This window comes from Saccopteryx leptura, chromosome 3 (assembly GCF_036850995.1).
Source record: "Saccopteryx leptura isolate mSacLep1 chromosome 3, mSacLep1_pri_phased_curated, whole genome shotgun sequence".
Taxonomy (NCBI): domain Eukaryota; kingdom Metazoa; phylum Chordata; class Mammalia; order Chiroptera; family Emballonuridae; genus Saccopteryx; species Saccopteryx leptura.
In genome coordinates, this window is record NC_089505.1 from 118,079,289 (window position 1) to 118,103,020 (window position 23,732).

General features: G+C 52.8%; 2 protein-coding genes across 8 annotated transcripts in view; both read left to right on the forward strand.

Annotated features, from left to right (window-relative positions):
- The window catches only part of ST3GAL3 (ST3 beta-galactoside alpha-2,3-sialyltransferase 3), a 212,589-nt gene extending 196,443 nt beyond the window's left edge, over window positions 1–16,146 (forward strand). For all 6 annotated transcript variants that reach the window (XM_066376093.1, XM_066376094.1, XM_066376095.1 and 3 more), the window contains 3 exons: window positions 10,426–10,572; window positions 10,767–10,913; window positions 15,103–16,146. In XM_066376093.1, the coding sequence (XP_066232190.1) occupies window positions 10,426–10,572; window positions 10,767–10,913; window positions 15,103–15,192 (384 nt within the window). In that variant the 3' untranslated portion in view covers window positions 15,193–16,146. The remainder of the gene's footprint in view (window positions 1–10,425; window positions 10,573–10,766; window positions 10,914–15,102) is intronic.
- A 2,622-nt stretch (window positions 16,147–18,768) lies between these two features.
- Window positions 18,769–21,883, forward strand: ARTN (artemin). 2 transcript variants are annotated; one of them, XM_066372149.1, is made up of 5 exons: window positions 18,769–18,895; window positions 19,107–19,255; window positions 20,547–20,672; window positions 21,026–21,164; window positions 21,242–21,883. In XM_066372149.1, exons 3-5 carry the CDS (start codon window positions 20,613–20,615, stop codon window positions 21,712–21,714), a joined length of 672 nt encoding a protein of 223 aa, XP_066228246.1. In that variant the 5' UTR covers window positions 18,769–18,895; window positions 19,107–19,255; window positions 20,547–20,612; the 3' UTR covers window positions 21,715–21,883. The 2 variants fall into 2 exon arrangements, with proteins under 2 accessions (XP_066228246.1, XP_066228247.1); XM_066372150.1 differs by lacking the exon at window positions 18,769–18,895 and having other exon boundaries at window positions 19,230–19,255; window positions 20,493–20,672.
- Window positions 21,884–23,732: the final 1,849 nt, after the last annotated feature.

The following is a 23,732-nucleotide window of genomic DNA, read 5'->3' on the forward strand; positions in this document are numbered from 1 at the left end:
TATGCTAAGTAAAAGACAAGTACCATCTGATTTCACTCATATGTGGAATCTAATGAACAAAACTAACAAGCAAAATAGAGACAAATTCATAGATAGAGAGCAGGTTGACAGCTGTCAGGAGGGGTGGTGGCAGGACTGAGCAAAAAAGAAAAAAGTCAAGGACACAGACAATAGTGTGGTGATTGCGGGGGAGGTGGAGGAGAAATTAGAGGGGATTTTAAAAAGTAAACAGCCTGACCAGGCGGTGGCGCAGTGGATAGAGCGTTGGACTGGGATGCCGAGGACCCAGGTTCGAGACCCTGAGGTTGCCAGTTTGAGCACGGGCTCATCTGGCTTGAGCAAATTAAAAACACACTCACCAGCTTAGACCTAAGGTCACAGGCTCAAACAAGGGGTTACTCGGTCTGCTGAAGGCCCGCGGTCAAGGCACATATGAGAAAGCAATCAATGAACAACTAAGGTGTCGCAACGAAAAACTGATGATTGATGCTTCTCATCTCTCTCCGTTCCTGTCTGTCTGTCCCTATCTATCCCTCTCTCTGACTCTCTCTCTCTCTCTGTCCCTGTAAAGAAAAATAAATAAATAAATAAAAATTAAAATAAAAAAAATAATAAAAAAAAAAATAAAAAGTAAATAAATATAATAAAAATAATTGAGTATAACTGGTGGGTGTCATGGCTGTAGTACTGCCCTTAGACCTTGGCAAGAGGGGCACCTGGCTGTCCTCCAGCCACACCCTTTGCCATGGAGTGAAGAGGAATATGCAGGGTCAGGGAAATGCCCACCCCAGGCCTATCCTCCCTTGCTAGACCCTCCCCCCCCCCCAGGTACTAGAGGCCACAGAATTTCTTGCCCTCGCAGTCAGTGCCAAATTCACTTCCAGCCTCCTGAGGGCAGGGTACACCTTTCTGTGCATATCCCTAAACCTGAGGAAGGCTGTTTGCATAGGCAGTGAGCAGAACTTGGCTGTGCGGGCTGGGAATCCACACACACATGCCCAGTAGTCATCATGGTGTGGGATGGACCAAGAGTGGGAAGAGAAGGGAGGCAGGCTGGGCCTCACTCTCCCTACACCACCATGGGCTAGCATGGGCCTCTAGGAGTCAGAATTCTAATTCAAACCTGGCCTTCTGGGTAATTTTTCAAGGGAAGATAGAATATATTTTATTTAACAGGTTGATACCTTGATTTATAACTTTTAAATATTTAGAACCTAAATTTTAAACCTTTTTTTTTATTTTCCAAGTGAGAGGAAGGGAGGTAGAAAGACAGACTCCTGCATGCACCCAGACCGGGATCCTCCCAGACGGGGTTCCACCCAGCAACCCCTTTCTGGGGCCAATGCTCTGCCCACCTGGGCCCATGCTTGCAACTGAGCTATTTTTAGCGCCTGAGGTGGAGGCTCCATGGAACCATCCTCAGCATCTGGGGCCAATGTTCTTGAACCAATCAAGCCATGACTACAGGAGAGGAAGGGGGGGCGAGGTTGGAGAAGCAGATGGTCGCCTCTCCTGTGTTCCCTTACTGGGAATCAAACCTGGGACATCCACGTGCTGGGCCGACACTCTACCACTGAGCCAACTGGCCAGGGTCTAGAATCTAAAATTTAAACCTGTGGTACATGTGCTTTCATTTGTAATTTTGTCGGTGGCTGCACAAATGTTAGGGATGAGCCTACATCAGTGGTCCCCAACCCCTGGGCCATGGACCAGTAATGGTCCGTGGGCCATTTGGTACCGGTCCACAGAGAAAGAATAAATAACTTACATTATTTTCGTTTTACTTATATTTAAGTCTGACTGATGTTTTATTTTTAAAAAATGACCAGATTCCCTCTGTTACATCCGTCTAAGACTCACTCTTGACGCTTGTCTCAGCCACGTGATACATTTATTTGTCCCACTCTAAAGGCCGGTCCATGAAAATATTTTCTGACAGTAAACTAGTCCGTGGCCCAAAAAAGGTTGGCGACCACTGGCCTACATGATGTGGGGGCGGGGGCTGGACATGAAGCTGGGTACGCAGGGGACAGATGGGGAAGGGTCTTATAGGCCAAAGTCACATCAAGGAGCTTGGACTTTATCCTGAAAACTAATAATATCATAGCAGAAGCTAACAAGCTGACTTTATGCCAAACGTATTATATGCATGACTTTTAACTGTCATAGCACACACACACTGTGAGGTACAAATTAGTCTTATTTCTCGGATTTTATAGGTGAAGATAAGGAGACTTAGAAAGGGTAAAGAACTTGCCTACGGACATGGAGTTGGTAGTTAGGGTCTCAGGGGTCAAAAACAGAATTACTGGACAGTCCACTCTGCACGCAGGGGTGGTGGGAAGAGTACAGTGGTGGGCTGGGTCTATGCAGAAGCGACAGATGAGGTACTTGCTTGGTTCCTGGGGATGAGGGAGAGGAAAAGGTCAAAGGAGAATGAGGATTCCAGTATGAGTTGTTATGAAAAATGGTGGCTAGATCCCTCCTGGGAAATAGATAACAAACCTATTGGGCCTTGATTTCTTTAGGAGAAGACTAGACAAAATATTCTCTTAAAGGTCTCTTTTTGTATGATTGTAATCTATTGTCCAAAGTTTAGAATGTATTTGTACAAAAAGTAAATGGCTTATCTAGAGCAGGCATGCATGTGTTTTTTGATTGGTTGGTCCAGGTTGATCCTTAACTCTGAAACATTTACATCTGTAAGTAACTGCCTTCTTTTTGAGCTCTTCTTCATTTTGTTCTCCCAGTTTATATGCTATGCATGTGAACATTTTTGATATCTTATATGTATATATTTTAAATAAGTAGAACAGATATTTTAAGCCCCTCTTTGTTTCTCTCTTCATAATAATCATACCATGTACTATTTGTACACAGTGCTGTCTTTTCCACTGGATTTCAATATTCTTTGGGGTAAGGAAAACAAAAACCAGACCTATGCTCTAAATCATCCTGACAAGCTGTCTCAGTGGGCAGTGGAAAGCCAGGGAAGATTTTAGCCCTGAGAATGTCAAGATCAGATTTGTGTAGAGAAGTGAAGGAATTGAAGGAAGGCAAGATGGAGGCAGGGAGACCTGGTGGTTGCTAGAGTGACCCCAGTGAGAGTTAGTGACCTGTCCTAAGGCAGGAGCAGCAGGGAAGAAGGAGCAAACACATCTGCCCTCCGCCTGGCTGCAGGAAGCCAGCCCATGGTTAGTCTCTCTACTCCGGGACCTCTCGTCTTGGCCTGCAGACTGCTTCTCTCCCAACAGCGCAGGGGGAAGAGGCTGCAGAGGGACCCCGCAGGGCCTGGGGAAACTGCTGAGCCTGGCGGGGCAGGCACTTTCCTCCCAGATGCTTTCTTCCCGATGCCCCTGGCTGTCCTGACTAGAGCGGAACAAGTTGCACCAGCAGGAGACTGGCGGCTACACACAAATGAGCTGGGTCCAGACTTGACTGAGGCAAGGACATTCCTGGAGGAGGAGGGATTCAACAAAGAATGCAGCCCATGGCTGCCCTTGAGGACAGGTTTGACCGTTCCAGGGCCAGCGTCACTGGTGGCTTTCTAGGCCTCTGAGTTGTATCCTGTAGGTCAGGACAATGAGATATGAGAGGGCTTGGGCCAAACTTGATTAGGCCTTCTGGGACAGGGCTGTGTTCTGGTGGCAGGCTTGGCAGTGTCAGCAGCAGGAAGGCCTCAGGTGCCCACTGCGCTGCGAGAACCCAGAGGGAAAAACCTGACTCCCCATTGGAATGTGTGTTTGGGTGCTGGCCTCCCACTGGTATCTGCATCGCCGACCACACCCTCTGCTTCCTCTCTTGGCTTCTGTGACACTCATAATCATAACAGGTAAGATTTATTGAGCTCTTATTATGTGCCAAACGTGGTGTATAATCTCCACAACTGTCTGGGAAGTAGGTCTTGTCATTCCTGTTATGCATGAGGAACTTGAGGCCTAAAGTGATTATAGGACATGCCCAGGTCACACGTATATGGGATCCAGACGTGACCCAGGCTTTTCAGTCTCCAGGGCCCACGATCTACCACACACTCCCTGGTGCATCTAACCTCCCCTCACTGTTTGTTCTCTGTCCCCTCTATGGCCCCGCTGTTTCCACCTACCCCTTAAATGGTGGTGTTTACAGGATTCTATTCAAGGTTCCCATCTCTTCTTCCCCCATACCAAAGATTCTTAACCTGAAGTCAGCACATCCCCTTGACTTCCGGGATTCTGTGACTTTCTGCAGTGGTATTCAAAATGTGATGTGCATGTGCCTATTTGTGTTCCTAAGAAGAGAGAGGTCATGGCGTTTCTTTTAGGAGACAGGCTGGGGTTATGTTAGCACTTGATATTTTTTTTATGTCTGAGGAAATAAGGAAATGCCCAGTCATATCCTGGTCTTCTTGTTTCTTCTTTCCCTGAAATTCCTGAAGGGGCTCTGCATCAGGACAATGACAGATAGGGCCCTGGAATGTCATTGTACCTGTTCCCAGAGCTCTAATGCAGAGCTGTCTGGGGCTTGAGACCCAAGCACAGGCCTTCTGTGCCCTGAGTGCCAGCGTTACTCACACCACGCTGGTGGCCGGCCCGAAGGCTGCCCCCCTGAGCTCCCAGCACACAGGAGTGAGGCGGAGACCAGGGTGCTGCACCAGAGAGGCAGGCTCTGCCTCCATGCACTCCCTGCTGTATGAGAACAAGGAGTTAAAAAGAGCTGTGTGTGTGTGTGTTAGAGAGAGAAACTTTTCACCTCATACCAGTGAATGTGACACTCAATACTCAGATCTAAGCAGTCAGATCATTCATTTCTCCTCCCAGGGAGAGTGAAGTGGGGAAAGAGGCAGAAGGTTTACCCTCGCCACCGAAGCTTTTGTTAGATTCTCAAAGAGTGTGACTTCCTGCAGTTTCACATAGTGGTTGCCTATGGGACATTTAGCACACAGAAGAAGCCAAGAGGCATGGTGTCAGAGAGGGCTTCTCATGTCACGAAAATACCCAGGTTCTGGAGTTGGATCCAGCTCAGATTCTCCCAGCCATGTGCACATCTTGGGCAAGTTCCCTCGCCAATCATAACCTTGGTCCCCTCTGTGAAACAGGATGGGACCCTTACTCACCCTAGAGCTCCTGGAGGGCAGAAAGGAGCTCTCACTCATTCGACCCCAGGTTTTCTGAGGTGGGAACAGCAGCAATGATAATAAAATGATGTGGCAGAAAGAACACCCATCTTGGAATCATGACACTTGTGCTTGAATCTTGGCGCAGTCACTTGCATGACCTTGAACATGTTGCTTCATCTTGGATTCATACCTGTGAAGTCGGTGAAGGTTGATGAGATGTAAATAATGTCTATGAAAGCCAGCCTGGAGCCGGGCACACACCCCCGGCTGTGCCCATTCCCGGCTCTCCCTACCGCTCCCAAGCAGCCCCTGTGCTTTTTCCTCTTTAGGTGTGTGTGGGGCACGCATAGGCAGGAACCCCAGGTGGGGAACTGTTGGGGCCTGCCAGGCTCTGGAGAAGGGACAGGGGCTGTGCCTCACCTGGCACAGGCTGGCACCTGTCATTCCCTTCGGTCCACATCTGGCCCTTCCAGGAGGGGCTTCTCCCCAGTTTTATATAAGATCTTGGCTGTTTCTCTGCCCCTCTCTTTCTACTGGGCCCTGTTATCCCTACATATGCCTTTCTGCACTCACACCTCTCCTGGACACAGAGGGAGACACAGGAGCAAGGTAAACTGGGGTCTGCTCTCCTCTCACTGGTGCGGAGACACAGAGAAGTTGGCCTCAAGGGCCTATCCTTTCAGCTGACCCTTGGGGGACAGATAAAATTTACCAGAGAAAGATTTTGCCACAAAGGTGGGAAGACACAGGAAGACGTGGCTGGAGCAGACGGCCCACTGGGGCCGTGGAGGACAGGCCTGAAGAGGCGCTGATCAATGAGGCGCTTTGTCGCTGCTGAGGGCGGCAGAGGGGCCTTGGATGGACCTCGTGTCTCCTCTGACACTCGCTGCCAGGTGCTGTGCTGGTTCAGAAGTAAGTCAGGTGCGAGCCTCGGCCCTGCATGGCTCGGGGTTGCAGCACACCACTCATGATGACGGTGACACAGCCAACCAGGTGACTGGGAGCTGGCACTCAGCCTGAATTATCTAATTCTCACAACGGCCCGTAAGAGAGATACTGTTTGTATCCGGGTTTACCCATAAGGAAATGGTGACCTTGCCCAGCTTCTCCACACAGTGAGTGACCAGAGCGGGAGTGAATCCCACCCAGTCAGGCTGCTATAACAAAACACCACAGATTGGATGGCTTATAAACAACAGAAATATATATCTTGCCATTCTAGAGGCTGGGAAATCCAGGATCTTGGCGCTGGCAGAGTTGGTGTTTGGTGAGGGTGTCCTGGTTTATAGACTGCCTTCTTTTTGGTATATCCTCACTTGGTGAAAGGGGCAAGTGAGGCTCTCTCTGGGGCCTCTTTTATAAAGGCAATCCCACTGATGAGGGTTCCACTCATGAACTAATCACTTCCCAAAGGCTCCACCTCCTAATACCAACATTGGGCATTAGGTGTTCAACATGACTTTGGGGTTCTGGGGCCATGGATGGGGATACACTTAAACCATAGCAAATTGATATTCTATCACCTCCCAAAAGTTAGAAGTCATTTATGCCTTGGAAGGAATGGGGTCAGGAAAGACATGAGGAAGAAAGATATGCTGAGTCTTAATAAATGAGTAGATTGGACCAGATGGATGTGGATGTGGGGAGGCTATTAGAGATAGAAGGAGCAGCATCAGCAAAAGCATGGAGCCATGAATCAGCAGGTGGGGACTTAAGATGGGCTGGAATGGAAACTGGAGTGGCAGGCAGGGCTTACAGGCTGAAAAGCTCAGATCTTTGGGCAGCAGTGATGTGATCTGCTTTGTATATAGAAAGATCATTCTGACAGAGAGTAGAAAGTGGTTTGGGCCCTGGTCTGGTAGCTTAGTTGATTAGAGCATCATCCTGATATGCCAAGGTTGCAGGTTTGATCCCTGGTCAGGGCACATAAGATAATCATTAACAGAATGCATAAATAAGTGAAATAACAAATTAGTGTTTCTTTCTCTCTGTCTCTCTCCCCCTGAAAATCCAAAATAAAAAATATATTTTAAGTGGTTTGGGAGGCAGAGATGGCCCGTTCTAGGCATTCATTACATGTTTGTTGACTAAATGATGGAATTTAACAAGTATTTATTGTGTGTTCTGGGCTCTGAGCAGTCCAGACAGATGCTGTAAGTGGCCCATCATTAGGATATCCAACTGATAGATGATGAAAATTGGCCTTCCATGATAGCAGTGGGTTTGGGAGGAAGGGGTGGGTGGGTCTGTGGGATTCTAAAAAGATAGAATCAGGAGAGCTAGATGACAAGTAGGACTGGAGGGCCTCAGCAGATAGGGCACAGGAGCAGGAGAGCTAGATGACAAGTAGGACTGGAGGGCCTTAGCAGATAGGGCACAGGAGCAGGAGAGCTAGATGACAAGTAGGACTGGAGGGCCTTAGCAGATAGGGCACAGGAGCAGGAGAGCTAGATGACAAGTAGGACTGGAGGGCCTTAGCAGATAGGGCACAGGAGGAGCAGGAGAGCTAGATGACAAGTAGGACTGGAGGGCCTTAGCAGATAGGGCACAGGAGGAGCAGGAGAGGGTCAGCGGGAGCTGGGAACAACTGAGATGCCCAACAAGAGAGAGTTGGTTAAATCTGTACCTCCTGGTGACAAAATTCTTAAAAAACAGAATTTTGATGTCTATAACACTTATTTACAGAGACGTGTCGTTTAACCAAATCTTACATAAACTTGGATTTTTTTTCCAGGTTTTCATTTTTATAAATAACACTGTAAGAAACAGCTTTTTTGCAAAGGTCTTCACCATTCTGATTACATTTAGGAGAGAAATTTGCAGTCATCGGGTATAAACAGCCTTGAGGCTTTTGATTCATATTCAAATTGCTTTCTAGAAAGGCCGCACCAGTTTCACTCCCAGAGCAGTGTGGGAGAGCCACCTGAGCGCGCGCCACAGGCACGGAGTGCACACACGCATGCGCACGCGCACGTATTGTAGAGCACTTGGTTATTTTAATTTGCATTTTTGTCACTTGAATTTTTCATGCTTACTAACCTTATTTATGTTCTTTTCCCATTTTTATGGGGTCTCATTGATGTTTCATAAATTTTTAAAATATGTATTATTATTTGTGACAAAATTTTTCCCAGTTTTTTTGTTTCCTTCCTAATTTTGCTCATCAAAGCACTAACAAGTTTACAAAGTCAAAATTTGTTTACATTTTTCTTTATTTCTAACATTGCATTAGCTCAATGATAAAGTATACATCTAAATTTTCTTTTAGTTTTACTTTTATAGCAGGAGAGGCAGTAAGTAGATCTCTTTTTTTTTTTCTTTCTAAGTAACAAATTTTCAAATATCACTTGCTGAGAAAATTGTCATGTTCCCACTGACGGTGAAGCTTCCTCCAGCCTAGAGCGCGAGCACGGTGCACTCAGAGATCGAGCTGCTTCTGGGCTACACTGTGCCATTGATCTTTGTGTTGATTCTCATATATCTATCAATGTTTTAATAACTGCAAACTTATAGTATGCTCTAATATCTCATTATTAAAATCGGGGGGGGGGGGCTATTTTTACCTGTTAAATATTTAGACGGGTTTTTAGAATCCTTTTGGTAAATTCCAAAAAACAAATCCTGTTGTTGTTTTTCTTAGAATTATGTTAAACCTACATTAATCTGGGAGGAAGTGGCATTGTATCAATAGTCAGCCTTCTCATCCAGAATACAGCTTGTCTCCCATTTTTCCAAGTCATTTTCTAGATCTCTCAAAAAAGGATTATAGCTTTTTTTTTTTTTTTTTGGTATTTTTCTGAAGCTGGAAATGGGGAGAGACAGTCAGACAGACTCCCGCATGCGCCCAACCGGGATCCACCCGGCATGTCCACCAGGGGGCGACGCTCTGCCCACCAGGGGGCGATGCTCTGCCCAGACCAGAGCCACTCTAGCGCCTGGGGCAGAGGCCAAGGAGCCATCCCCAGCGCCCGGGCCATCTTTGCTCCAATGGAGCCTTGGCTGCGGGAGGGGAAGAGAGAGACAGAGAGGAAGGAGGGGGGGGTGGAGAAGCAAATGGGCGCTTCTCCTATGTGCCCTGGCCGGGAATCGAACCCGGGTCCCCCGCACGCCAGGCCGATGCTCTACCGCTGAGCCAACCGGCCAGGGCAAGGATTATAGCTTTTTTAAAGCTTATCGATCCGTATTTGATTATTTTTTGTTAGGATTGCAAATGGGATCTCTTTTGTGTTATTTCTGGTGACTTTCCTATTGCGGAGTACAGAGCCTATTACTAAATTACTGGTATTTTATTCATTAAGCTTAGTTGATTCTTTTAGGTTTTCCAGGCGAATAACAAACTCCCCTGGAAATAACAGGCTGGAGCCCATGGCTTGACAATGCCTCTGGTCTGTGGGGCTGGCTTGTGAGTTTCTGCAGCAATACTCAGGAGCCCAGTTGTAAGGGTGGCCAAGAGTGGATGAATGAGTTATGCCAAGGTCAGGGGTTCCCTGGGCTGGGGCCATAAAAGGGCCAGGGGCAGGGAGTTGAAGCTCATGAGAGAGTAGCTGAAGTGATATACTTCAGGGTCCTGAACAGAAAGGCGGGGCTGAGGACTGGAGGACGGGAGAGTGAGGAGAGGAAGCTGTGGCCCTGGAATGTGCCCTGGGATGTCATGTTTCAGAGCAGATGCCTTTCCAACATGGCGCTGAAGTCTCTGGGGGAAGAATGACCCCATTTTGCAGTTAAGGAAACTGAAGCTCGGGGAGCTTGTCACTTGACCAAAGTCACCCAGCTTAGTCAGTGGGAGAACTGGGATCTGAGTGTGGTTCTGGGTTTCCATTCTAGCTCACAATCTGCCTTTATTTCTCAGGTTCACTTTAGAACAGTTGACTGAGAGCCAGGAGAGACAACAGAGGGAAGGAGGCAAGCCCAGCAGAGCAGACAGGCGTGTGTGTGTGTGGGGGGGGGGGGGCTGGTTCCTCCTGGGCCTTTAGTAACTGCGAAGGGGTGGGGGATAGCTAGGCCATTGCTGGGTTTACCCAAGAACCCCCACAGGCCAGAGCACCACACCCTCTCTGCCCCCACCATGCAGCTCACTCTGGACCCTGCATTACACATTGTGAACCCGCCACATACCCTTCTCTCTGTCATACATTCCGCGTCCCCAGCACCCAGCAAGTCCTCCTTCTACCATCTGTGTGTATCCCACATGCCCCAGACTCTTCAGTATCACTTCACACCCCCACCTTGTTTCTCATTTGCCTGTAAACACTCCGGGCCCCTGCCACGCACACAGTCCTATCACAGACTGTGTGCCCAGCTCACGCCCGCCTCTGCTGTGTCCACAGAGTGCACTGGATGGCTTCTGGAAATCTGTGGCCACTCGAGTGCCTAAGGAGCCCCCTGAGATTCGTATCCTCAACCCGTATTTCATCCAGGAAGCTGCCTTCACCCTCATCGGACTGCCCTTCAACAACGGCCTCATGGGCCGTGGGGTGAGAGCTGGGCCCCAGGAGAGGGAGGAGGGGAACTGGGTCGGAGGGCCTCAGGAAAGAAGGACAGGGTAGTAGGGTGGGGACAGAGGGCTCAGTCCTCGGGAATGGAACACAGCTCTGGGGAGCTTAGCTGAGGCTCTCAGCCTCACTCAGCCCAGCAGCTGATCTCTGTGCCTCCTCTCTCCCTCCTCCAGAACATCCCGACCCTTGGCAGTGTGGCAGTGACCATGGCACTACATGGCTGTGATGAGGTAGCAGTCGCAGGCTTTGGCTATGACATGAGCACGCCCAATGCACCGCTGCACTACTATGAGACCGTGCGCATGGCAGCCATCAAAGAGGTGTGGGGCTGGTGGGGGGCAGGCCAAGGGAGGGGGGCTCCCAGCCCAAAGGATGGGCTCTGTGTTCACAGTGAAGGGTGAAACGATGAGCCAGCCACGGCTCTGGCTGCCCAGAGCTCCCAGGAAGGTGCTACCCCCTGTGGCTAAGTTGGGACATGGAGCTCCATCCTGCCTGTGGGCATCTGGCCGTGAAGCAGCCTCTGTGCCCCTCTCCCCAGCCTCCCCACGTACCCAGAACCCCCTGCGCCAGTTTTTTTCCCGAACTTGTCCTCTCTGGCCCTCTCCCTGCCCTGCTGCTGCCCCTGCCTCCTCCCTGCTGCTCCCCGGCCGGCATAGGCTAATCTTGTCACCAGCTCAGAGCCATCCTTTCTACCTCAAGTCCTGCCTTCCCCCCCTCCCCCTTAAACAACCCACAGACAGTGCCTCTCGGTCTCAGGACCCCCCATCCCTCTGCCACCTTGCCCCAAGCATTTTTTTTTTTTGTATTTTTCTGAAGCTGGAAACGGGGAGAGACAGTCAGACAGACTCCCACATGCGTCCAACCAGGATCCACCCGGCATGCCCACCAGGGGCGATGCTCTGCCCACCAGGGGGCGTCGCTCTGCCGCGACCAGAGCCACTCTAGCGCCTGGGGCAGAGGCGAAGGAGCCATCCCCAGCGCCAGGGCCATCCCCGCTCCAATAGAGCCTTGGCTGCAGGAGGGGAAGAGAGAGACAGAGAGGAAGGAGGGGGTCGGGGGTGGAGAAGCAAATGGGCGTTTCTCCTATGTGCCCTGGCCGGGAATCGAACCCGGGTCCCCCGCACGCCAGGCCGACGCTCTACCGCTGAGCCAACCAGCCAGGGCCTGCCCCAAGCATTGAAGCTACTTATCACCCAGAATTATGTCCCCGATGATCCATGTGTCCAGGCACCTTCAAGTCTAAGCAGCATTCCAGTTCTGCCAGCCTGCTGGTCAGCCACCTGCACCTCTCCCCTCACAGCGAGGGCCCATGTGGACTCCTGGGCCCCTTACAATTCCCTTCACTTCTACTAGCCTTCCCTGGATCCCGGCCTGCAGCCTGGACATCTTGGGCCGGCACATGGAGGAGTCCCTCTGCTCCTGCATCTGTGTGGGGGGGTTGTTGGAGGAAACGGCTCATTGGTGCAGATGATAGTTCTATAAATGTAGGGGTTCTCCTCCCAGCTGGCACTCATTCCTGCTCACCAGCCTTCACATGCCCTGCCCCAGTCCCCACCACAGAACCTCACACTCCCGAGAGCTCCCACCGCTGTCCCCGTCTCCAGTGAGAACACTGAGGCTGCAGTGGGGACAGTCGGCCCTGCTGGGCTGTCTGCTTTGCATTCCTCACTCCTGCTCAGACCTTCGCCTCTCGCAGCCTGGCTGCCCCTTCACCTGGCACGACTCCCACCAAGGTGACCAGTGACTTACCTCAAGGCTGCCAAGTCCTATGGACACATATAAGTCTCACCTTTCTAGACCTCTCAGAAACACTTCTTGTTGACCACTCCTCCCTTTCTGAAACTGTCTCGTGCTCCGACTTCTGAATCAGTCATTTCTAGTGTTCCTCTGAGTTCACACGCCGGCCTCTCATTCTCATTGCTAGTGTCCCTGATTGCAGTCTGCAGTGGCCAGGGCTCCTCCCCCTGGACAGTCTCTCCTCACTCCATGTGGTCCAGGAGACTGACATCCCTGTCGTGGCTTCAGTTACCATCTTGAGGCTTTTTTGGTTCATTCAGGCTTCCTTGCATAATGAGAAGCTGTTTCAAGGGTGTAAGAAAGACTTGGGAATTTCATGGGAAACCAGAAACAGCTTCCAGCTGGGCTCCGTCCCCAGCGTGGGGGTCAGGAGTGGAAGCCCCTCCCGGTGCAGGACAGTTCCAGCACCTTCTTGTGCTCCAGCAGCGGCTCCTGCCCGCCTCCTCCACCGTGGCCCTTGTAGCTTTCCATTCCTGTCTCTTTTGATGTATCTTCCTGCATCTCTGTCCCCTGTCAGCACCCACTCCAGGCCGCTCACAGCTTTTCCTGCCTCCTGGCTTCTGTTTACTCACGTATCTGCTCTCTTGCATCTCCTTTTTACATAAACTTGGGAGACCACAGACATAGCAGTCGCTAGACCAGGAAGGACTTTCCCTGCCGTGGTGAATTTGGACTTTGCTCTGCAGGCTGGAGGGAGCTGCAGGAGCAGGAGCATTTTTAGCTGAGGATCAGCGTGTAGTAGGGTGACTGGCTGCTGCATGAGTGGAGGGTGCAGGGCAGGGACAGAGACTAGTTAGGAGTCTGCCCCAGCTGTCGAGGCAAGAGATGAAGACTCCTGAACCGGAACACAGCACAGAAGTCCAGGCTGGAAATGTAGGTTTGTGAGCTATCAACACAACTGCGTGTTCAGATACAGGGCGGGCGTGGATGAGATTTCCCAGGGAGATGACGAAGAAAAAGTGCAGATATTCAGGGCAGCACCCTGGGAACACCAGTATTTAATGACTGGGTGAGGGAACAGGAGTCAGAGGTGAAGACAGAAAAAGCTGTAGAAGGAAGGTTCTGACGTCTGTATGCAGAATCAGCGGTTCTAGGGAGGCTGGGTGCCCGGGACTGGAACCCCCAGCCCATAGACTGGTGAGTGCCTGCGCTGTCTGCATGGAAGGAGGAAGTGAGAAGAGGGAGCCTGGACAGGTGACATTGCCCAGGCTGAGAGAGCTACACCCCAGGCCGCCTCTCTCCCTATGAACACTCATACACATTCACAAATACAGAGAACAATGTGAGGGACCCCCTGTAGCTGTCACCTGACTCCCCCAGTCATCTGTTTCTTCCTCTCAGACTTTTCCTCCCCACTGATTATTTGGAAACAGTCTCAGATACCATGTCATTTCAGCCATAAATAATTCAATAAGTTCCTCAAAAAGATAAAGACTATTTTCTAATATCATAATACTGCTATCACACCTAGAAAAATTAACAGTAATTCCTTAACATCAAATACCCAGCCCTCTGCTGACCTCACACCCCTCAGTGACTGCCAGTGGGCGCCCTTGAAGCTGACCCTTCAGGCCGGTTGCCTCTTTCTGGGGAGGGATGATGGGATGGAGTGAGTGAGGAGCTCTGAGCTGCTCCATTTGCGTGGATCCTGGCCCTGCCATTCCTCCGAGCCTCCGTGTTCTTACCTAGAAAGTCTAATTTCATTCAGCACATATTTATTGAGCACCCACTTTGTGCCACATTGTCCCTGCTTTCAAAGAGAGTAAGACAGATGCTTGAATCTTCAAGGAATGAGGGCAAATCACCCGGGGGTCTGCAACAAGGAGGGCAACTCGCAGACAGCAGCGTATAATGACAGGTTGGAGAGAGCTGACTGCATCAGAGAAGGAAGGACTAGGCAGATCTGTAAGTTCTCAGCATGCTATATAGTGGCTCTTAGTGTCACTACGGTGAGCAGTGCTGACAGATGCAACAGAGTGGTCAGTTGGATACAAACTATGTATTTGACTATGTAACGAATACAAGGCTATTGGTATTTATTTATTTTTCATTCATTCATTCATTCATTCAATCTTTTTTTCATCTTTGAGAGTCTTAGTCATCAGCGCTTCCTGGTGAGCACTAGGGAGAGGAAAGAACCTGAGCCTGGGTGCAGCCTGTCTGAGGAAAAGGCAGCATCTTCCCTGTAATCTCCACACAAACAGGGAGATGAGCCTGTTGCCCTCTGGCCTCCTGGCTCCTCTCATCTGAGAGGCAGAATTTCATCAGCTGCCCCCAGGCCTGGAGAAATGGATTGCATCAGGCCAGAGAATGACTAAGCCACCCCACACGTCTCTGCTTTCAGCAGGGCCCAAGCCTGGGCCAGACCTTAGTGACTCACATTGCCTGTCCTCACGGTGCCTAGGACCTAGGTGCCCCGGAGGTGCTGCTGGACAGGAGGGGTTGAAGTCTTTGGGAACAAGGTTGGAAAGCCTGTATCTCCTAAGATTACAAGAAATTAGGTGGCGTAGTTCTGGGATGGAAAAAGGGGTTAGAAGATTATGTTCTCCAAGTGCTGGGAAGGGAGGAGGTTGAGCTGCAGGACAGAGCATTGAGGGCAGCGGTCAGCGGAGGGCACGGAGCCCTGACAGGTACGTTGTAGCGGAGCTGTGTCCCAGCAGCCATCTGGGATACAGGTGCCAACTGACCCCTTCTCCTTCTCTTTCCTTCCAGTCCTGGACACATAATATTCAGCGAGAGAAAGAGTTTCTGCGGAAGCTGGTGAAAGCACATGTCATCACAGACCTAACCAGTGGCATCTGAGATAGGCCCAGCACATGGCCACGGAGGTCCTGGCCCACCAAGAGCAAGCAGCAGCCATCGCTGACTGCCCACTTCATTGGCCGTGGTCTGGCTCTGCCTGAGAGGCACAAGAGTCTTCAGACGCAGAGAAGGACAGTGCCAAGTGGCCCCAGGGGTGGGAAGGCCTTGGCAGGGCAGCCCGAGCTGTGTCTGCTCGGAGTCCAGCCTCAGAGACCGGCACTCGGCCTCACCCTCGGCCTGGATCCTTGAAGCCAGAGGGCCAGGAGGCCACTGGCCGTGCCCAGCAGGCCCAGCATGCAGGAGGTGGACATTAGGCAGCAAGGCAGTTGCCGGAATTATTTCTCCAATCAGTGTTTGGTGTATTATCATTTTGTGAATTTAGGTCAGGGCGGGTAGGGATAATTTATTTTTAAATAATGTCAAGTTTGGCCACTTGCCGTGCAGAAAGAGGCCCAGTAGAGGGCCCATCAGGCAGTGGTGCCAACGGGCTCCCTGTGGAGGGGCAGTGCCATGCCTAGCCTGTACTCTGCTCCGGAGCTGCAGGGGGGTAGGCAGTGTCTCATGCCGGCCCTTCCAGCTCATGACACAATTTGGCCTTTCTTAGGGAGGAGGTGGGGTATTCCCAAATACCAGCCCCCCAAGCTGTCCCACAGGGGAACCCTGAGCCATCCTTTAAGCCAACAAGACAGCCCCTGGGCCAGAGCAGAGAGGACTTCAGAGCTCAGGAGGCAAGGCCTGGCCCGATAGGAATGGTCCCTCCCCAGCTGCTACTGCTCCATAGGGCAGTGCCCAGGCCTGGACTGACCAATGGGGCAGCTGTTCTGGGTTTCAGCAGTGAGACTGCTGGGGCCTTGGGTTCTGCCTTTAGCCTGGACCAGAGGGAAGTGAGGCTTAAGGACCTTACCCAAGCTGTGGCAGCCATCATGGAAGCAATAAAGCTCTTCCCTGAACCTGGCCTCCTCTTGCTTTCTCTTACTTTCCTGGAAGAATTAGGAACCTAGGGCCTCATCAACTACGCTAAACCCAAGGGCCATCTCCAGCTCCCAGATGCCTGGGTTCCTTTCACTTCCTGTGTCAACTGCAGGACCTGGGTAGCCACCTAGAGGCCTGGAGCCTCTCTCATCCCACACAGCTCTACACCGTCTTTGCCTTAAGAGAGTTAGACCAGGTACCAGGACCTGCCCCAGAGACTGCCCTGGTGCCTCCTAAAGGAGCCAGAGGGAAGGGATTGAAGCCCTCAGTCCTAGCATAGTGCTTCTGGGCCACCACAGTCCCAGTGCTGCAGGAAAGATACCCTGCTGAGCCCCAACACAGAGAGGCCCACAGACCCAACCCACTCCTGGCACCTATGGAGAGTACACGCTCCTGCCCCCACCCTGAGCACCCTCTCCTTTCTGCCCTCCTCACTTAGAACAGGAAGGCACAGCCAGCTCTAGGCACACTCTGGTGAATATTAGAAAGGATGTCTCTTCCCATCTTGCCCCCTGAGAGCTGTGGAATCCAGTCCCCCTTCTGCAGCACCCCCAGGCAGGCCTGAGGATGGGCCGGACACAGGCCAGCACCTGAGGCCATGGAGTGAGCTTCCAGCCAGAGCTGCCATCTTGGCAGTAAGTGGGGGGTGTCTGGCCCCTCACCTCTCACCTGCCATCCCCATTCAAGAGTCCTGGCCATCCCAAAGACCACTGGTTTCCTACGTGTCCCTGTACTGCTATGGTTTGTCCTCAGGGAGAAGCCTCCTCAGCTGAGGGGTAAGCAGGGCCTTCCCTGAGAGACAGGCAAACCCAGAAACTCCCTTCAGATTCTGCTGGGCCGCTGTGATGCACAGTTTCTGTGCACATCATAGTCTGCATGAATGGCGCCCCCTGGAGTTGTACCGGTCCTAGGATACATGCCTGCAAGCCATAGCCATGGCTGCCCACCCCAACTGGGCAGCCAGTCATGGGAGGCAGCCGTTGGAGCTGCTCACCACCTGGCCTCCTGCCCCACATGGGTCCTCAAGCCTGTAGGCCTCCCCCACACACACACCACCAGCAGTTCTCCACAGTCTGGCTTGTGGTCCCCTCCTGTGCACAGAAACTGCTCTCACAAAACCAGTGGTTCTCAGCCCTGCCGTCCACCAGAATCAGCTGTGCAGATTTGGAAAACAGCACGTGCCCACATGGAGATTCTGATTCAAGTCTGGGGCGGGGCTCGGATGTGGGTAGTTTTCAAAGGTCCACAGGTGGTTCTATTGCATAGCCAGGACACATAGCCAGTCCACACACGTTCCCCGAGCACTTTCATTTCCACCCACAGTTTCCAATTGTCAGTGGGTTGACAGTTCCCAAATGGCTATCTCCAACCCAGCTCTCTCCACTTCACTCCAGGCTTCACATTCAGCTGCATCCTGAATATTTCCAGTAGGATAATCTACAGGTCCTCTTTACTCAACATGTCCATCACTGAACTCCTGCCCCTCCTCCAGGGAGCTCTCCCTGCCAGAATGCATCCCCTCCACCTGGTCACCCAGTCCAGAGACATGCCATCACCTGCCCTGCCTCCTCACCCCACCCAGTCAGCACCTGCTGAGTTCTCAGAGAGTTGTGGTCCCCTACACTCCCCCTACTCTGCCCCCACTCTGCTGCCCCAGCAGCCTCCTGACATCTCTGTCTCTCATCGCTGAACCATCCCCTCACCGTGGCCAGCCAGTCAGAGGAATGCACATCTGATACACCATTTCTCCTGCCTGAAACACTTCGGTGGTCCCCAGTGTCACTAGGATAAAGTCTAGACTCCCTGGTATGACACAGCATCTGGCCCATCCTTACCTCTACCCATATTACTCACCCAACCTCCACCCCACCTGCCAAACTGCCATAATTAGGCTTCTGAAATACTACCTTCCAGCTCCTACTCATGCATGACCACAACATCCCTCTTCCGTGACCCCCTTTCTTCAGCCCTGGGCACCCACTCCTACAAGCAGTTCTCGCTGTGCGCTGTGTTGTGTGCACCATGCAGGTGAGCACCAGTGTTCACAGGTGTGTCTCTGCTCCAAGCCCCAGGCGGTGTGGGGGAGGGGCACTGCCGCCGCTAGAGCAGGGTCAGACCTTGAAAGCCCCAGCGCAGCGCCTGGCCCACCCAATGAGTTCTGTGGGTCTGTTGAAAGAAGAAACTAGCCAACCAGCCGTATTAGACCAGAGAGCAGAGAGCAGTCACTGCAAGGAGACCAGCCAGGATCGCAGAGACGGCACAAACCAGAGGGAGAGGGCTGGTGGCCCAAAGCAGGGACCGTCCTATTCCCTCCCTCTCCCGCCCTCAGCCCGGCCTCCCAACTCCCTACTTCGCGTGTCTACAAACTGAACGCCCACTCTCTTCGCCTCTCCACTGCCCAGGTTCACCACGCTGTGTCCTGGGTTCTCCAGTTCCCAGCGTCCTCCCCTTCACCTGGGGGGACTTAGCCGAGCCAGGGGGGGACAGGATCCCAGCGGGTGGAGCGACCAGGTGAGCTCTGAAAGGTGGGGCGGGGCGGGGGCGCTTGGGGCCCCACCCCGGGATCCGGTGACGCCGGGGCTGGAATTTGACACCGGACGGTGGCAGGCATGAGGCTGCTGAGGGATGGAGTTGGGCCCGGCCCCCAGACACGGCCCACGGGCTCCGCCAGCAGCAGGTCCCTGGGGCCCAAGCCCTTGCTGCGTCCTGGACCCAGAGCCCTGCACCCGAGGTAAGCCAGTCTGATGGCCCACCCCTCATCTCAGCCCTGGGGCTAGGGAAAGCGGGCAGGAGAGTCCCCCACCACTTTCTCACATCCTCCCTCTCCTGGGCCCACTACGCAGCTCTTCGCCCCTCCCAGCCCCTCAGTTCCTCTGGTTGCTGGTCAGACTGTGCTAGCCCTGCCGGCCCACTGTAATGTGAGGCTCCCACTGCTGCTATAGGGTGCAGACTGGCTGCCAAGGCCACGCTTTTGGCTAAAAGAGTCACTGCCAGGTGCACAGCCCCTGGGCATGAGCCTTTGAGCTGCGGAATAAAGTCCAGCACTGGTCCCAAGGAAAGTGCCTAGAAGAACACCGTGCAGGACCCCATGGTGAGTATGCAGCTGGTAGATGGGTAGATGGGGAGGCAAGGGCTGGAGGACCAAATGGCCCCAGACCACCAGGAGGGCGACAGGGCCTACCTGCCCTCAAGAGACCTGCTCATGGGGTCCCCCTAGCACAGAGGATCCTGAAGGCTGCCTTGCCGGGCTTTCCCTCCATCAGAGAGAACAGTCATTGGCCTGGCCCCGCAGTCCTCCAGTTCAGTTAGTTGAGCACGCCTAGACCTGAGATGGAGGGAGGCCTGCAGAGATCTGGCTCACAAGAATGCACACATTCTGTGTGCTAGGGGTTACGAGTGCAAGTGACGGGTAGGACCCAAAAGCATGCCAGCTAGTGAGGGCTCATGAGGGCTCTGAAGCCCCAAGGGGTTTTTGGGAGTGCCAGCCAGTGTGGACTCATGGAACCTGGTGGGGTTCAGGAAGAAGAGCTCATGGGGGAAGCTTCTAGGAGCGGGGCCAGGCTGTCGGATCCACAGGAAGGTAGAGGGACCAGACGTCGACCAGCTCTCAGGGTGACTCAGCTCTCGGACCAGGCTTGAGAGGGGGTTTGACTGGCTGGGAGTCGCTCAGGCCTCAGTCTGGCTGAGGGGAGGGAGAAGCCCACCCCCCTTTGAGTCTGTATGCTTGGCAGACGCTGCCCCCTGGTGGCCATAGGGAGCCATGGCCCAGGCCCCATTTTTTAGAGGGCCCATCAGGTCCCACCATCTGCTGGTTCTTGGGACACTGGGGTCAGAAGGTGTGTCTAGGTCTGAAGATCACAGAGAAGCAAGATTCAGCAGCACTGGGTGGGCGACACAGGCTGAGACCTGGACCTCACTATTATCACATAGCTTGGGTCAACCAGCAAGCACCCTCTTCTTCAGGCCACAGCTTCCTCCTGTATGGCATGGAGAGAAAGTTGTCTGTGGTACCAAGGAGGCCCAGCTACTCCCCTCTTCAGCTCCAGCCCTGCATCACAGCGCAGAAAGGTTTTGGGGGTAGGGAGACCACTTCCAAACAACTCCTTCCCCTCAGCTGTGTGAGTTTAGCCTTGCGACCTTAGACAATCATTGAGCTTCTCTGAGCCTTGTTTGCTCATTTGAAAAATGGGAATTATACTGTTTACCTTGTGAAGTTGTTAAGGACAGACAGAGAACAGATGCAAAGCACCAACACGTAGTTAAGTTCCCAAAGCAGCTGCTTCTCCTGGGTTGCGTCCACCTATTCAAGCCCCTTGTTTCTCGAGAAGCTGAAGTGGAGGGAATGACCTTCTCAAAGAATAACTCATCTCTCAATGTTCAAGCTGCCTCAAGAAGAGGGTGGGGGAACAGGTCAACTAGGCTGATGGGAGATCCTGGTATTGACAGAGATGGAGCCTGGACATGGAGGGCCTTCTGTGCTGCCCTGCTGGGCCCCGCCTAGGCGGCAGGTGAGTGCTTCTCCCAATGACTCCCACCTGGTATTGAGGGAAGGTGGCTTGACTGGGGAGGGAGAGCAGGGTTTGCCCTGGGCAGGTGTCAGAAGTGAAAAGGTCAGGGAGTGACCAGAAATATAAAGGAAGGTTAATGCCTTCAGGTGATTTCTATTCTAGGTTCACTTAGGCAGCAGACCCATATCCAACAACCTAAGCCCTTCCTGAGCTCCCCCCACCCCACCCAAATCTAGCCCATCCTCCATCCTCTCCTATCTCTGCTGTCCCAGCCTCTCCTTGGGCTCCCTCCTCCTTGAAACCAGCAGGATGCCCTCTTCCTCCCTGAGGCTCCACTTTGTCTCTCTGTGCAGCCTGCTCTATGGCTAACCCTGGCCGCTCTGGTCCTGCTAAGCAGTGTCGCTGAGGCGTCCCTGGGCCTCCTGCGCGGCAGCCCCGCGACCCGTGAAAGCCCCGTGCCCGCCCCAGCGCCCCCCGCCGGTCACCTGCCAGGTAGGTGAGAGGGCAAAAGGGTGGGGGTGGCGGCGGGGCTGGCCCAGGACCCCAATCATGACTCTGTCTCATTCTAGGTGGCCGCACGTCCAGTTCCTGCAGCGCAAGAGCCCGGCGGCCGCTCCTCCGGCCCGCGTCCCCGCCGCCCGCGCTCTTGCCCTGGCCCGCTCCTTCCCGTGGGAGCCGCGCAGCGCGTGTGGGGGGGCGAGGTGGCCAATCGAGCCGGAGGAGCCCCGCTGGGACCGCTCGGGGCTGCCACCTGCACTCGCAAGTAGTGCCGGTGCGTGCACTAGGCCTGGGCCTCGACTCTGATGAGCTGGTGAATTTCAGCTTCTGCAGCGGCTCCTGCCGCCGCGCTCGCTCCCAGCACGACCTCAGCCTGGCCAAGCTGCTGAGCGCTGGGGCCCTGGAGCTGACCCCGGGTTCCCGGCCAATCACCCAGCCCTGCTGCCGACCCACGGGCTACGAGAACATCGTCTTCATGGATGTCGACAACTCGTTGACGACCGTAAACCAGGTTTCAGCCACGGCCTGCGATTGCCTAAGCTGAGAACTCTCTCCAAGGATTTTCAGATGGCACCTTTACCCCTGGGGATCTTCCTTCCTGGAGGGGACCAGGGGCTTCAACCAAAGTTGGACATCACAGGCCTCAGCTGGGCGAGTGGTGAGCATCAACCTTGACAGATGGAGGGAGAACTGACCACACAGTCCTCATCCTGTGAGTCCCAGCCCTACAGACACCAGAGACCTCAGCTATGGAGACCTTAGGACCCTCGCAGACTCTGGCACTGACCAGGCCACAGACCCAAGACTCCTCCCTCTGGAAAACCCAGCCCAGGCCCTGTGGGGACAGAATCGGAGGAGACCCATTGCAATCACATTGCCGAAATGCCTGGGCTAGAGCGGGCCTGACCCTCACTCCTGGGAGCTGGATCCCTATTTATTATTTCTAAGTTATTTATTTACATGTGTGGTTTGTCAGATCCTTTCCTGGGCAGTGGGGTCTGCATGGGTAGAAGCAACTGGCTGGAGATCATGCTCTGACCATCCCACTCACAGCTGTAGGCTGACTCAGCAGCCACAGGCCTGGCCTGGGTCTCCATCTGCTTCCTCCACTGCAGCTCTGGGACATGGGGGACATGGAACACAGGGTGGGAGGCAAAGGTTCATTCACCAGTGCTGGCAGGCCAGCTTACAAACCCCTGTACAGTCCCCAGCACTTGGGGCTTCGGGTTACTGGTAGAGAAAGCCTTACCCTAGTGACCTCAGGCATGCTCGGGGCCTTGTTTAATGGGTAAAGACACAGAATACCACACTTTGCCCCACCCCAGTCATTGATCAGTGTTCTACCCTTAGGGCACCCTGACAGGTGTATTCACTGCCTCCGCTAGCAGCTTCAGGATGGAGAGCTCACTGCCCACATTGCATGAAGCAGTAGAGGACAGAGACCAATGGAAGTGCAGCTTGGAGGATAAAGCACAAAGCATCAAAGGGCTAAGAATGCAGGAAAAGACTGAGGGGTCCAAGAGGGACCTGCCTCTTGAGTGATGAACAAGAATATCTATTTATTCAACAGATATCTATTAAGTACTTCTTATATGTCAGAAACTGAGTAGACATCAGGGATACAGAAGTGAAAGGAACATGATCTCTACCCTTAAGGTGAAACTAGGAGAGATAGACATTAAAGAATCACATAAATAATTATTTAATTTCAATTTGGCAAATTGTATGAAAAAGAACAAGAAGCTAAGAGTTACACACCAGCACCTGGAAGGAAGAAGAGGTTAGCACTGACCCTGGCTTTCCATACTGTCCCTGTCTTCTCCAAAGAGTCAGTGCAATCAAGCTAAGCTCTTCTGCATGTCCCATAAAACCTTGTTTCCTGGCTCCTATGACTTTGTCCTATATGATTTTCTTCTTTGGAAATAAGAGGGACATGTGCTTGGAAAGGATGCTGAGTCGAGGAACCAGAGGACATCCAGAAGGGCTGTCAGAAGGCCGTGGGATCTGATGGTCTGGAGCCAAGGAGGGAGGTTTGGACTGGAGGTCGAATTGGCAGCTGTGAGCACAGAGGCAGTAGCTGCAGCCAGGGTTCAGGAAGCACCATGAGAGTGAGGTGGGGTGAGGGCATGGTCCCTCAGGCATTTGACACTGGTGACCAAAATTCCTTCCAAACTGAAGTGCCTGCCAGCTTTGGCACAGGTGCTGCTTTTGCCCAGTCCAGAGTGAAGAGCTGGCAAGAGCGGAGAGCTGTGCTCATTCTGGGCCAAGGAGGGGGAACTAGCCTATGCTTCCACTTGTCTGTGTTCACTGCCCCAGGACTAGGTGCTCCTAATACTTGGGTGCTCTCCTGCTACCTTCAAACAACCCCCTGACCTCTCTCTCTTCCAACTGATTCAAGATCCTCAGTTTCCAAACAGCCCCCAACCCCCCTGCAAAGAAAAAGGTGCCAGTGCCACACAGCTTGTACACATCTCATTAAGAGCTGGGCCCTGGCTCTAGCTGAGGGTAAAGGGGGTCATCCTGCTAATTCTAGGGTCATTGGGGCCAGGGAACCCCTGCTGG